Genomic DNA, 15,955 nt, shown 5'->3' on the forward strand with positions numbered 1-15,955 from the left:
CGGACGAAAAATGTCGGGACACAACAAGGTCCGAAAATTTTACGGATTCTTGATTTTTACAATCGGATCTTTGTGTCTATGGCCAGCTTAAGGCAGTATTTAGCGTGTCAGAGGATCAGCCCAGAGCATGGCACTACATTGAGAGGAAACACAAGAGGAAGCCCAGGGGCATAGGGGGAGGAGGGGGAGGCATGAAAGAGAGAAGAAAGGGAACGGCTCAAAGTCTGCTGAGCACATGGAAGAGCAATTAGGGGATGGAATTGTGAGAATGAGTAAGTGAGAGGGAAGGGTCAGGGAGGAGAGAGGGCAGGTGGGGGTGGGTAGAGGGGCAGGAGAAACAGACAACATGTGAGTGAGGACTGAGGATAGTCACAGACTGGAGAGATGATGGAAAAGATGGGAGTTGGCAATAAAGAACCAGCAGAGTAAGGCTGGCAGGGAAAGGGTGGGCATTGTTAGGAAGGGGCTGGCACAGAGGAAGGAGTGGGAAGCAAATGCTGAGAGACGTTTAGGTGGGAGAGGACTGGCAGAGACTGTGGGTTTGAGTGGGAAGAAAGGGAAGACACAGATGATGGGCACAGGTAGGAGGGGGCAGGTAGAAAAGGTGGGCACAGGTAGGAAAGGGCAGGGAGAAAAGGTGGGCACAGGTAGGAAAGGGCAGGGAGAAAAGGTGGGCACAGGTAGGAAAGGGCAGGGAGAAAAGGTGGGCACAGGTAGGAAAGGGCAGGCAGTGTGGGCACAGGTAGGAGGGGGCAGAGAAGGACAGGCTGAGGATGGAGATAAATAGCACAGGGTGTACACTGAATGTTGGCATAGATAAGAAGCGCAGAGAGTACGGGCACAGATAGGAGGCGGCTGCTAAACAGACACAGTGCACAGTTGTAACAAAGTGAATGCAAAGTGGGTGGGCTGGAAAGACAGGGCTGGCAGAGTAGGTTGGCAGAGAGGCAGTAATGAGATAGAGGAGTGGGCTGGAGGAGGGCAGGGAGGGGATGGGCACAGGTAGGCAAGGACAGGAGCAGATAGGGGAGGGTGGGAGTGGCAGTTGGCAAAAAGAGGCAGAGAGAATTAGGGAGGGCACAGGTAGGGGTGGATACAGGTAAGAGGGGCGGGTAGAGGTAGGAGAGGGCGGGTAGAGGTAAGAGGGGCGGGTAGAGGTAAGAGGGGCGGGTAGAGCAGAGCTGCCAGAGACGAAAGAGAAAGTGTCAGTTGACGGGGGAGGAGGAGGGAAGAGAAGCGGAGGGAGGGGAGACCCGGGAGGAGGAGTCAGCGGGAGGGCAGAGATGAGAAAAGGAGGTTTGTTACAAAACAGCTCAGTGGAAGTGATGACACCAACAGAAAAACCTTCCAATAACTTCCTATGAGCCGCCCGAGAGCAGCAGGAAGGGGAGAGTCGGCTGAGCTCGGTTTGAGACCCGGGGATTGAGCTCTGGGAGCAGCGGCTGCAGCGACTCAGTTACACGGGGAATAATCGGGTCAGTAGCGCCGGGCTGAGGCTTTTGTGCTGGAGTTTAGCGCCAGGGACACGCGGAGCAGCGCAATTGTTTTATAGACTTGTGTGTTAAATATACTGTATATTTATACATTTATATCCTCCTGTATTGTATACTCTCATTTATATCCTCCTGTATTATATACTCTCATTTATATCCTCCTCTCATTTATATACTCTCATACTGGAGCCTGTACAGCTCACACATACACAGTGCAACAAGGCTACACAACTAAACAATACAATAGTGCAAGGCTACACAACTAAACAACTCACAGTACAAGGCTACACAACTAAACAATACAATAGTGCAAGGCTACACAACTAAACAACTCACAGTACAAGGCTACACAACTAAACAATACAATAGTACAAGGCTACACAACTAAACAACACACAGTACAAGGCTACACAACTAAACAATACAATAGTACAAGGCTACACAACTAAACAACACACAGTACAAGGCTACACAACTAAACAATACAATAGTACAAGGCTACACAACTAAACAACACACAGTACAAGGCTACACAACTAAACCACACACAGTACGAGGCTACACAACTAAATAATACAATAGTGCAAGGCTACACAACTAAACAACTCACAGTACAAGGCTACACAACTAAACAACACACAGTACGAGGCTACACAACTAAATAATACAATAGTGCAAGGCTACACAACTAAACAACTCACAGTACAAGGCTACACAACTAAACAACTCACAGTACAAGGCTACACAACTAAACAATACAATAGTGCAAGGCTACACAACTAAACAACACACAGTACGAGGCTACACAACTAAATAATACAATAGTGCAAGGCTACACAACTAAACAACTCACAGTACAAGGCTACACAACTAAACAACTCACAGTACAAGGCTACACAACTAAACAATACAATAGTGCAAGGCTACACAACTAAACAACACACAGTACGAGGCTACACAACTAAATAATACAATAGTGCAAGGCTACACAACTAAACAACACACAGTACGAGGCTACACAACTAAACAATACAATAGTACAAGGCTACACAACTAAACAACACACAGTACAAGGCTACACAACTAAACAACTCACAGTACAAGGCTACACAACTAAACAACACACAGTACGAGGCTACACAACTAAACAACACACAATAGTGCAAGGCTACACAATGCAGCCCTCAATCATAGCACAAGGCTGCACAGCTCAGGTTACACTGTATAATAAGGAGTCTGCTCACACTCCGTATATCTGTGCCTTTGTATACACACAGCATTCCTTGAGCCGCACACACAAGTGATCTGTAACACTCCATGACGTCTCGGGGGGGATTGCCTCTTCCAGTTGGGAGCCCAATGAACATGATGCGGGGACCAAACCCTGGAGCCTACAGGACCCCCATGGGCCCTTACCAGGTAACCAATGGCAGGCGATTGTGCGTTTGTATCTCTATGTTCCCCTGTGCCAGATGCACCTCTACGTCACTTTTAGAGCTTTTCATTGGTTCTAATTCTAGTACTAATTTTTTTGCACGCAAAAGTCATTAAAGTCACTTTTCACTGTCCGTTCAGTGTATTCTGGAATATCTCATTGTTTTTCAAAGTCGTACATGTTTGTACAGGTCACCATCAGATGGTATGGTCCATTCTAGGAGCAGCCGATCAAGGTTGTACATGTTGGTATAGGTGACCGCAGTTGGTATGGTCCATTCTAGGAGCAGCCAATCAAGGTCGTACATGTTGGTATAGTTGACCGCAGTTGGTATGGTCCATTCTGGTAGAGTTCACTGCCTATGAATGTGGTATGCTCAAGTCCAGATTAACACCAGACAGTGTGGTACAATCCAGTAGGGCTTAGTGCCTGACAGTGTGGTGTGTTCTTGTATAATTCCAGTAGAGGTTGCTGCCTGTAAGTAAACTATATTCTAGTATAGATCACCACTGATATACACAGTGTTGGTCTGGACCATCGGGATACCAGGGAAACTCTCGGTAGGCCCCGGTGTCAGTGGGCCCTTATTTGGCCTATTTCATGGCCATTCCCTATTTCTTTGAAAACAAAGAGGCTATATGAAATAATAGATTATAATATGTAAAGAAAAGAGACTAGAAGTTGAGTGAGGAGAAGAATAATAGTACTGAGAGTGGGCCCCTGGTCTAAGGTTTTCGGGTGGGCCCCTGGTCTAAGGTTTTCGGGTGGACCTCTGCTCTAAGGTGTTCGGGTGGGCCCCTGGTCTAAGGTGTTCGGGTGGGCCCCTGGTCTAAGGCTTTCGGGTGGGCCCCTGGTCTAAGGCTTTCGGGTGGGCCCCTGGTCTAAGGCTTTCGGGTGGGCCCCTGGTCTAAGGCTTTCGGGTGGGCCCCTGGTCTAAGGCTTTCGGGTGGGCCCCTGGTCTAAGGCTTTCGGGTGGGCCCCTGGTCTAAGGCTTTCGGGTGGGCCCCTGGTCTAAGGCTTTCGGGTGGGCCCCTGGTCTAAGGCTTTCGGGTGGGCCCCTGGTCTAAGGCTTTCGGGTGGGCCCCTGGTCTAAGGCTTTCGGGTGGGCCCCTGGTCTAAGGCTTTCGGGTGGGCCCCTGGTCTAAGGCTTTCGGGTGGGCCCCTGGTCTAAGGCTTTCGGGTGGGCCCCTGGTCTAAGGCTTTCGGGTGGGCCCCTGGTCTAAGGCTTTCGGGTGGGCCCCTGGTCTAAGGCTTTCGGGTGGGCCCCTGGTCTAAGGCTTTCGGGTGGGCCCATGGTATCCCAGTCTGAGACTGGAAATAGGTGGTGCATCCTAGTATATTTCACCACTGGTAGATGTGGTGTGTACTAGTTTTGCTCGCTGGTAGATGTGGTGCATCTTGGTATAGTTTGCTCCAGTATAGTTCACAGCTGATAGATGTGATTCCTTCCAGTGTAGTTCAGTACTGGTAGATATGGTGTGTTCTAGTAAAGGTCACCACTTGTAGATGTGCTCCAAGGCCTGTCCATGTTGTGTGCTCCATTAAAGTTCATGGTCATTTACCCAGCCATTGAATGCTGTGGGTATCCTCCAATCAACAAGCCCCTTTGTCAGACTCCATTGTTCTCTGAAACTCACCACAGTTGAACTGTGGGTACCAAATCCTGTAGGTACATGCCCTTACTGACCTCTACTACTAATGTCAAATGAGATGGCGTTTGTGATTGGCCAGGTCTTCTCAGCCTTTTAATCCAAAGTGACCTATTAATGAGGAATAACGAGTGCCCTGTCGTTAAGGCTATCTATAATATACACTGTGCTTGCTGATCCGTCGAGATGGTTAATGTCTGACCATTGTAGCTGCCAGCAACTGCCAGTTAAACCAGGAAATCGTTCATCTCAGGCCTTTGCCTCGTGGCTGCAAAACTGTCACTTTACGCGGCTGAAGTATCCCGCCACCCTATCATCACTGACATTTTGGAAAGGCTCCAAGTGTCGGGGTGCAGGCAAAGATCTGACCTGTTGGGTGTCTGTTTGACCTGTTTGATGTTCTTGCTGATGGTGCTACTTCTTACATTCAGACTTCCCTACGTTTCCTTCCTCCCTCGCTTTTTCTGTTGTTTTTCTTTTCCTGCCTTTACTCTTTCAGCCTCCCGCATTTATCTCGCTCTGTTTACTGCTGTCGCTGCCAAACCACAATCTGCACGGCTCCCTGCAGCGGGGATTAAAAAGGACCCAACGGCAGGTTATTCCAGGCACAGAATAGTATTTCCCTGTCCCGTTGGTCAGCTAGCTTCTGCTACATTGTTTCAGGAGTCGCAACCAACAGTGCAGACAATAGAAAGGGTTTTTTTTATAAGCATACAGTGTCTGGCCCCTGTTCAACTTTCTCTTCTGACCCCTGTGACCCACTTCGGGCTGCTCAAATGACAGTTTGGGTGGGACGGGGCAGGACGGAGTTGCTGGAGTATGAAGATACCAAAATGTCAGTTTCTCTTTCTGTGGATAGAGCGGGCTTGTGTGTTTGCAGTCATGCTCGGCAGCACTCCCACCCACATTAGTAAAATTGGTGTAACTGCCATTTCCCAGCATGCACCGCTCCGGCTCAGAGGAGGAAACTGGTCTTTCAGGCTAGGGCAGGTAGTAACACGGCACACCTGGAGGGGGTGGGAGAAGTGGAGGGGATACGAGACAGGGTAAATAAGCAGAAAAAGGTGCAGGGGGAGGTGTATGGGAAATCTCTGTACAAACAGCGCCTGTAGGATGTGTAAAGTGGAGAGATTTGACACCGCTTAGCAAATCATGCCCCAGTGGGCACATGTACAGAATCTGCTTTAAACTACAACAACCCGGTAATCCAAAGGGCTAGAAATAAATGAAATTGTGCCTGGGTAAAGGTTCAGTCTCCATATGCTCAAGAATTCATTGTATCTGCTTGGTCAATGCCCAACTGGCAATTTAATCCTATTGAGGTGACTGCCAACTGGCTATGAACCCACTGAATAATACAGTGTTGATTCATTTTACAATCGGGATATAATACCCATTTCTATAGATCGGGTTTCCAGGAGAATAGAATTGCTGCTATACAAGGGCAAGTGGTGCCACAGCGCTGTTACTCACTCCCGAGGGAGAAGGGCACAGACTTATTGCTGGTGCCAACGACTGAGACACCTTATCCTTATTCCCCTGGTTAAATCACTATACCTGCTATCCCACATCACTAATCCCTTCCCAGACTATTATCCACTGTTACTATAGGCACCATCTCTCCCTACTATACCTGCTATCCCACAGTCACACTCCCTTCCCAGAGACTATTATCCACTGTTACTATAGACACCATCTCTCCTACTATACCTGCTATCCCATAGTCACACTCCCTTCCCAGAGACTATTATCCACTGTTACTATAGACACCATCTCTCCTACTATACCTGCTATCCCACAGTCACACTCCCTTCCCAGAGACTATTATCCACTGTTACTATAGACACCATCTCTCCCTACTATACCTGCTATCCCACAGTCACACTCCCTTCCCAGAGACTATTATCCACTGTTACTATAGGCACCATCTCTCCTTACTATACCTGCTATCCCACAGTCACACTCCCTTCCCAGAGACTATTATCCACTGTTACTATAGACACCATCTCTCCCTACTATACCTGCTATCCCACAGTCACACTCCCTTCCCAGAGACTATTATCCACTGTTACTATAGGCACCATCTCTCCCTACTATACCTGCTATCCCACAGTCACACTCCCTTCCCAGAGACTATTATCCACTGTTACTATAGACACCATCTCTCCCTACTATACCTGCTATCCCACAGTCACACTCCCTTCCCAGAGACTATTATCCACTGTTACTATAGACACCATCTCTCCCTACTATACCTGCTATTCCACAGTCACACTCCCTTCCCAGAGACTATTATCCACTGTTACTATAGACACCATCTCTCCCTACTATAACTGCTATCCCACAGTCACACTCCCTTCCCAGAGAATATTATCCACTGTTACTATAGGCACCATCTCTCCCTACTATACCTGCAATCCCACAGTCACACTCCCTTCCCAGAGACTATTATCCCACTGTTACTATAGCCACCATCTCTCCCTACTATACCTGCTATCCCACAGTCACACTCCCTTCCCAGAGACTATTATCCACTGTTACTATAGACACCATCTCTCCCTACTATACCTGCTATCCCACAGTCACACTCCCTTCCCAGAGACTATTATCCACTGTTACTATAGACACATCTCTCCCTACTATACCTGCTATCCCACAGTCACACTCCCTTCCCAGAGACTATTATCCACTGTTACTATAGGCACCATCTCTCCCTACTATACCTGCTATCTCACAGTCACACTCCCTTCCCAGAGACTATTATCCACTGTTACTATAGACACCATCTCTCCCTACTATACCTGCTATCCCACAGTCACACTCCCTTCCCAGAGACTATTATCCACTGTTACTATAGACACCATCTCTCCCTACTATACCTGCTATCCCACAGTCACACTCCCTTCCCAGAGACTATTATCCACTGTTACTATAGGCACCATCTCTCCCTACTATACCTGCTATCCCACAGTCACACTCCCTTCCCAGAGACTATTATCCACTGTTACTATAGACACCATCTCTCCCTACTATACCTGCTATCCCACAGTCACACTCCCTTCCCAGAGACTATTATCCACTGTTACTATAGGCCCATCTCTCCCTACTATACCTGCTATCCCACAGTTACACTCCCTTCCCAGAGACTATTATCCACTGTTACTATAGGCACCATCTCTCCCTACTATACCTGCTATCCCACAGTCACAATCCCTTCCCAGAGACTATTATCCCACTGTTACTATAGACACCATCTCTCCCTACTATACCTGCTATCCCACAGTCACACTCCCTTCCCAGAGACTATTATCCCTACTGTGATTACAGTCACTTTCTTACAATACTCTTTTTGTGTAAATTTTAAAGAAAGGCAGTGGTGGGGGGAAGCCATTATATACCCCTGTGTAGACAGATGTTTAGCTTGTCCTATATACCATTTTGAGCGATTAGAACAGTATGGTTATAATACAGCCTTCCCTTCAGTCTGAACAAAATGTATTCATAGCTATAGCACTTCTATTTATGGCAGTTTAGCTGTATATGATTGGGATGAAGAGCAGTTAGAGAAAGGAGCCTTCTGCTAATTTCCATTATAATCCTGTATATGATTACTTATTCCCCTTGACATTCGTTCCCTCAATTTGTTTCTTTCCAGAGACCAGGTATGCTTCCAGGCTCCCGAATGCCAATGGCCGGCATGCACATGGGCTCCCCCATGCTTCCTCTGTATGGTGGGGGTTCTCCTATGAGACCTGCCATGAATCCAATGATTATGGAGCCATTTAGGAAGAGGCTGCTCACCCCACTGGGACACTCCCCTGGGCCGAGCCAGCGTAGGGGGTGAGTAGTCGAAATAATATTACGATTTCTTTCTACAATATCCAAGTCTGTATCATCTTCATTGAGTAGAATATATCCAGTGTGTGATATATTGTTTTTTGCAGAGTTAAGCGAAGAAAGATGGCCGACAAGATCTTGCCACAGAGGGTAGGTTTCCACCTAGTTCTATTTTTGTATGGTTTGTACTTATGCACCTCCACTTCCAGGTGTTTTCTCCCAGCTCAGATTCATTCACCTACTCTTCTTTCTCCATGTCTAGATCCGTGAACTGGTGCCAGAGTCTCAGGCCTACATGGACCTCTTGGCATTTGAGAGGAAGCTGGATCAGACTATAGCTAGGAAGCGGATGGAGATTCAAGAGGCCATCAAGAAGCCCCTCACGGTATTTATACCGACCAGCACAGGCATAGAGACCCAGAGGAGGCTGATAAATAGGGAGGACAGGGGAGAAGTGTTGGGTGTGAAGAAAAGGCACAGAGATACAGGACACTTATGGAACAATAAGTAAATCATATGAAACTGGAAGGTCACAAAGCAGGACAGAGATGGATGCAGAGGTGGCCAGTAAATGCTGCAAGCTGATTGGTTGCTATGGGTTACTAGACCTAGTGAGACTCTTGTTGCATAACCCCCAGCCACACATTTCTGCCTGCTAATTGTATATGCACAGTAGGGTTTTCCAGCATTCTAGTTGTTCAGCTACAGCTCCCAGGAACGCTAGGTGGCTTGACTCAAGGGGTGGAGGCCAAATATCCTTAACTGCCATTAGCTTATTTCCTCCATCTCTAACGCAGTGTGTAAAAATACTAAGCTCATGTGTCCTGTAACTTGCAGCAAAAGCGCAAACTAAGGATTTACATCTCCAACACGTTCACTCCAGCCAAGCCCGACGGGGAAGAGGCTGAAAGAATCAGCTCTTGGGAACTCCGAGTGGAAGGGAAGCTTCTGGAAGACGTGAGTCTGAGCTGCCATTGTGCATCGTATATCGTATAACAGATCACCGCTGCTGTTAGATTTAGTGTTACCTACAATAAATGCGCTGATCGGGTAGGGGTTTCTAGGCACAGTTCCTCTGGTTTGCTTGATGGTTCCTCTGGTTTGCTTGATGGGTCCACTGGTTTGCTTGATGGTTCCTCTGGTTTGCTTGATGGTTCCTCTGGTTTGCTTGATGGGTCCACTGGTTTGCTTGATGGGTCCACTGGTTTGCTTGATGGGTCCCCTGGTTTGCTTGATGGGTCCCCTGGTTTGCTTGATGGGTCCCCTGGTTTGCTTGATGGGTCCCCTGGTTTGCTTGATGGGTCCCCTGGTTTGCTTGATGGGTCCCCTGGTTTGCTTGATGGGTCCCCTGGTTTGCTTGATGGGTCCCCTGGTTTGCTTGATGGGTCCCCTGGTTTGCTTGATGGGTCCCCTGGTTTGCTTGATGGGTTCCCTGGTTTGCTTGATGGGTCCCCTGGTTTGCTTGATGGTGTCTCTGGTTTGCTTGATGGGTCCACGGGTTTGCTTGATGGGTCCTCGGGTTTGCTTTATGAAGAATTTGTCTTCTCAGTAATCTCAACCATGAAGTGTTTTGTCAGCAATGAGGGGAGTATTGGTTGGCCCTCACTTATGTCTGGGAAACAGCCCAATAAAAATGACAACTCCCAGCAACTCCCTACATACTTTGAGAACATTTTTATCCAGAATCCTGATCTAGGCTAGCATGAGAGTGCAGAGGTGTGAGAGTGCATGATGGGAAATGCGAACAAATATTAAATGGTGTTATTTCCTGACCATTGGCTTCTTGAATTTTACAGCCCAGCAAACAGAAGAGGAAGTTCTCCTCCTTCTTCAAGAGTCTGGTTATTGAGTTGGATAAAGACCTGTACGGGCCGGACAATCATCTGGTGGAGGTGAGAGGAAACAAAATTGTGGAAAGCCATTGGGCTGCGACGGGCATGGACGTGCAGGGGTTAATGTCTCATTGTTTCTTTTCAGTGGCACAGAATGGCAACCACGCAGGAGACCGATGGTTTTCAGGTGAAGCGCCCTGGAGATGTCAGTGTGAAATGCACTTTGCTCTTGATGTTAGACCACCAGGTGATGAGCTTGGCCTGGGAGCTGGATCATATATTGGCTGATGGGCAGCCAATGAGAGTTCCTACTTGAGGCTGCTGGTTCACAGACTTGCCCAATTGGGTGTAATAGTGACTTTTCTACCAATTCTTAAACTCTATTCTTGTTTGCAGCCCCCGCAGTATAAGTTAGACCCTCGTCTTGCACGCCTGTTGGGTGTTCACACTCAGACCCGTGCCAACATCATGCAGGCTCTCTGGCTCTACATCAAGACCAATAAACTGCAGGACAGCCACGAGAAGGAGCTTATCAACTGCAACCGCTACTTCAGACAGGTAGGGCTTGGCACTACATTCCTCTGTGCCTGTTATGTACTGCCATTAGATACCCCTGGTGGCTTCCGTAACTGTCCTCCAGCCGTGACTTCATCTAAACAGTGTTCTATGGGTCTAGAAACCCTTTACGACCAATCCGCAGGTAGCGTTTATTGGTCAGCTATTGGTCAGCTGTTTTAAAGCAACACCAGACCAGGATATACTTTGCCCTTTTTATTACAAAGCAAAGATCATCCAAGCTTCCCTTTACCCTCTACTTGGGGCTCCCCAGCCAGTAATGTCTCCATGTTCTTTGGCCTCAGATTTTCAACTGCCTGCGCATGAAGTTCTCTGACATTCCAATGAAGCTGGCGGGATTGTTACAGCACCCGGACCCCATCATAATTAATCATGCCATCAGGTAAGAGTTCCTCGTTTCTCCACCCTCAGGGACACTATGATATTGAGAGGGGGTTTCTCCTACATTCCATCTCCTTTTCCTATTAGTGTGGACCCCAATGACCAGAAGAAGACGGCGTGCTACGATATAGAAGTTGAGGTCGATGACCCTCTGAAGGGGCAGATGAGCAATTTTCTCGCTTCCACCACCAACCAGCAGGAGATTGCTAACCTGGATTCCAAGGTATGTTTGAAGGCGTTTGCCTGACACTATTGTCCTACAGCAGAAGACAATGTTGTCTTGGCCTAATTCTAGTCTACCTTGGGGGCCACTATGGATCACAGCTTTGATATATATATATTTTTTCTTTAGATCCATGACACCATCGAGTCTATCAGTCATCTGAAGACGCAGAGAGATTTCATGTTGAGCTTCAGCAACGACCCTCAAGATTTTATTCAGGACTGGCTGAAATCCCAAAGCAGGGACCTCAAGGTGATTTGTGCCTCATTTCTGTGTCTGTGCGTTTATTACAAACGTCTGCAGAGACATAGGCTAGATTAGGGGTTATTATTAAGCTCAGTGTTTTGACCTTTTCAGTTGCCCTTTATAAAAGGAAAGGCCAATTAGAAATGCAGTGTCTACCCTAATGGGACAACCAGAAATTAAATGTCAGATATTTGCCCTTACCGTTAAATATTACTCATCTGTTGGAATCGCGTGACTTTTGCCTTTACTGAGTATCCATGATGACCTAAGAGCTGCTAAGGGTGCCGTTCCCCAGAACTCATCAAGTGTTATTGTGCCCTACGGACACCATCAATTACTGCCCTTCTATCACCCAAGACTAATAGCAAAGTGCAGACTTTATACATTTTTTTTGGGATTAAGGAATTTGCTGTAACTTGACTTGTCACTAGGGACATAGCAACACCTTTATGCTAGACTCCTTTGTGGGTCCATTTTTTTTGAAACCCGAACCCGCATGTTTCTGCTTCCCGACCCGCAATAGACCAAATAACCTTCCAACTCGGGGGACACGCGGACCCGGAAATGACGTCACTCCGGTGCCGAATCTTCCCAAAAAAAATGTAAAGAGGAAGTAAAGTGTAAAATAGAATAAGGCTAGAAATGCTGTATTTTGTATACTAAACATAAACATGAACTTACTGCACCACAAGCCTAATCAAACAAATGATTTATGCTTTCAAAGTTGGCCACAGGGGGTCACCATCTTGTAACTTTGTTATACATCTTTGCAAGACCAAGACTGTGCACATGCTCAGTGTGGTCTGGGCTGCTTAGGGATCGTCATAAATGATCAAAACAGCACAAGTCAAATAATATCTGCCAGAAGCCGATACAGCAAGACTGATTAATAATCAGAATATACAGACTGCACTGGCTCCTGTGTTGTCATGTAATCTAATGTAGATTTTATAGTTTTTGTATTGTTTAATATAAACATTCTCCAACTCTGCAGAACCAGTGACTGCAGCAAAATAATCCTCCAAATAGAATCCCAGTTTATCTGTTTAAATCTGGCTCCATGATCTTTGTCCCTGCAGCTGGAGTTGGAAACAGTAAAGGGGATGTAAAGGCAAAAATAAAATCCAATACAAATCTCTACACAGTCGCCGACTGCTCTACAGGGAAACAAACAAAGCTGCTTGAGTTCTGCATGGCTGGGAAGTAAGGCGGGGGCTCCCCCTGCTGTACATAAGTATGATTGTTTCCCTGCAGAGCAGTTAGGGACCGTCTGACAATTCCTATCCACAGCAGTAAATGAAGGGAGAATTTCACTCCATACAGTCAGGTTTCTTATAAAAACAGTCGATTTTTTTAATTAAAGTATATTGGAGATAGGTTTCTTTTTTAATAAAGAAAGTAAAAATTGGATTTAATTTTTTCGCCTTAACATGCCCTTTAAAAACTGGAAGAACCACAAGGGTGGGAGGGATCAAGCCCGCATCTTTGTTGGGTACACAGCTGCACGGCCAAGGAATCTGGGACTTTTTGCCCAAAACCCAACCCGATGCTGGACTCTACTTTCTGCTCTTGGCGGCTAGTAACTGACTGACAAGCTCATTCTGTTTATAGATCATGACGGACACATTGGGCAATCCAGAAGAAGAGAGGAACTCTGAGTTCTTTCAGCAGCCATGGGCACAGGAGGCTGTGGGGAGACACATCTACTTTAAGGTGGGTACTTGGCTGACCCCTTGTGGGTACAAGAATACTGTGGCATCTGTACAATCCAATCAGACTAACCTGCTCAATGTAATGTTCCAGGTGCAGCAACGGCGGCAAGAACTGGAGCAGGTTTTGGGGCTCCGTCTCACCTAATCCTATGCCAGGACCAATCACCTGTACATTCCACATTGTGTCCTTTTTTTTTTTTTCTTCCCATCATTCTTTAGTCTTTAGGGAAGTTGTGATTTCTCAGGTACGACATTCCAGTCAACTCCCTATGTTTTAAATCACTGCCCCGTTACAAGCTGCACCCCCTTGTAGCCTTCCTCCAATCATAATCCATGACCCTTAAAGGGCAAGGCAAGCTTTGGATTGGGCCAAAGCTGCCCGTGCTTTGATACCCCACCCCCTTGCTCCATGCCATTTTATTGGATGATAACTCAGGAATCTCCCTTTGCCAATCACCTTTAGATGTGAATGTAGGTTACTACTGCCATGACTTCTCTTGTTCTTCTATGTTAACATGTTTATTTGCAAACACTATTTGCACTATATGTTTCAGAGGTGGGTGACGGCTTTCTTAGCTGTTTTTCTGCCCAGGAGGGGTAAGGAACTGCTTCAGCCAAAAGGAAACTGTGTATAGGTTCATATCTGTGCATGAGATATATATATATTTAAAGTAAACCTTAAAAATAAGTGAATGTAAAACTGATGACGGGGCTACTCTAAGGACTTTTGCAATTTACATTCATTATTTTGTTTCTTTTAATTCCAAGATATAGAAGGATACACGTGCTGTTAATATAAATGAATTTTGTTCCAACAGCGCCACCTGCTGGTCAGTTTCCCACCAGTCTGACCAGCAAGTAGTCAAGGAAGTTGTCAGGAGAAAGAAAGAGGCTGCTCTGATGTTATTCTGCTTAGGAAAGATGTGAGAAAGGTTTCTAATTTTATTCCTAAGCAGAAGAACATCAGAGCAGCCTCTTTCTTTCTCCTGACAACTTCCTTGACTACTTGCTGGTCAGACTGGTGGGAAACTGACCAGCAGGTGGCGCTGTTGTAACAAAATTCATTCATATTAACAGCACATGTATCTCTTAATATTTTAGAATTAAAAAAGATAAATTAATGTAAATGACAAAAGTGCTTAGAATAACACTCATCATTTTTACATTCACTTATTTTTAAGGTTTACTTATCCTTTATTAAAGAGACTTTGCACTAGTTAATATCAGCAGCAGCATGCCTTCTGTGACGGAGAAGAGCATTAAGGAGCTTGCTGCTCATTTAGCCTTTAAACAGTTTCCTATTCTGGAATGTTTTTGGGGACAGGAACTGGGGTTGCTGTGAATGTGTTTAAGGGGCAGCCGGGTTGCAGCCTATAGCCATATGTTTTTGTTTCCTCAGGGCAATTTTCCTTTTTTTTTTATCTATGCAGAAAACTTAGTATAGGACCAAATTCACATCATCGTGCTTTTCGGGGTTTTGAAAAGAGCAAGTAACACCGGTAAATGAAAATATGCACGGTCTTCATCTTTAAAAGTGTATTTTTCTAAGGTTTCGCAGAAGACAACGGCCAATTTGCCACGTCCAGGACTTAAAAATATATGGGTTGGGCCAATCAACTCAATCGTTTACTGGTTTGGTGTTTACTTGTCCTTTAACCCAGATAAGAACGCGGGTCGTAGATGTTCTACAGTTTCTATTCGCTTGTTAAGATTTATTGTTGGCAGATTGTAGTACAGATATTGCCAACTTGCTGAACTACCCCATATCTGATACTGATGCTGGGAATTATGTTCTGCAGCACCTGAAGTCACCCACTACTTTTTTTTAAAGGATAAGTAAAGCTTTAAAATAAGTGAATGTAAAACTGATGAAAGTCCTATTCTAAGCACTTCTGTAATTTACATTCAATATTCATCTTTTAATTTGAAGATATTAAGGGATACATGTACTGTTAATATGAATGAATTTGGTTACAACAGCGCCACCTGCTGGTCAGTTTCCCACCAGTCTGACCACCAAGTAGTCAAGGAAGTTGTCAGGAGAAAGAAAGAGGCTGCTCTGATGTTCTTCTGCTTAGGAAAGATGTGAGAAAGGTTCTTCTGCTTCGGAATAAAATTAGAAACCTTTCTCACATCTTTCCTAAGCAGAAAAACATCAGAGCAGCCTCTTTCTTTCTCCTGACAACTTCCTTGACTACTTGGTGGTCAGACTGGTGGGAAACTGACCAGCAGGTGGCGCTGTTGTAACAATTCATTCATATTAACAGTACATGTATCCCTTAATATCTTGGAATTAAAAGAAAACAAATCATGAATGTACATTGCAAAATTTCTTAGAACAGTCAGTTTTACATTCATGTATTTTAAAGTTTTACTTATCCTTTAAGGATCTCAAAACAATCTTTCTGGGTGTCCCTACCCAAGCCATGATTATACCTATGCTGTTTACAGACACAGAGCTTGGGGAGCTGGGGCTGAATGTACTTCATTACTAAATGTTTTTGTTGGCACAACTGTTTCAATGTGTAATAATAAAGTTTTTTTTAAAGTTCGGAGGTTTTTTTTTTAAAT

At 45.7% G+C, this 15,955-nt stretch overlaps 1 protein-coding gene across 3 annotated transcripts; it reads left to right on the forward strand.

Annotated features, from left to right (window-relative positions):
• Positions 1-1,250: 1,250 nt before the first annotated feature.
• On the forward strand, positions 1,251-15,935 carry smarcd3.S (SWI/SNF related, matrix associated, actin dependent regulator of chromatin, subfamily d, member 3 S homeolog). Of its 3 annotated transcripts, none has more exons than XM_041577874.1 (14): positions 1,251-1,475; positions 2,771-2,912; positions 8,233-8,417; positions 8,522-8,564; positions 8,677-8,799; positions 9,252-9,371; positions 10,211-10,306; positions 10,392-10,433; positions 10,643-10,804; positions 11,107-11,204; positions 11,291-11,426; positions 11,556-11,678; positions 13,284-13,385; positions 13,476-13,907. In XM_041577874.1, exons 2-14 carry the CDS (start codon positions 2,811-2,813, stop codon positions 13,527-13,529), a joined length of 1,386 nt encoding a protein of 461 aa, XP_041433808.1. In that variant the 5' UTR covers positions 1,251-1,475; positions 2,771-2,810; the 3' UTR covers positions 13,530-13,907.
• Positions 15,936-15,955: the final 20 nt, after the last annotated feature.

Source organism: Xenopus laevis, chromosome 9_10S (genome assembly GCF_017654675.1).
Source record: "Xenopus laevis strain J_2021 chromosome 9_10S, Xenopus_laevis_v10.1, whole genome shotgun sequence".
NCBI lineage: Eukaryota > Metazoa > Chordata > Amphibia > Anura > Pipidae > Xenopus > Xenopus laevis.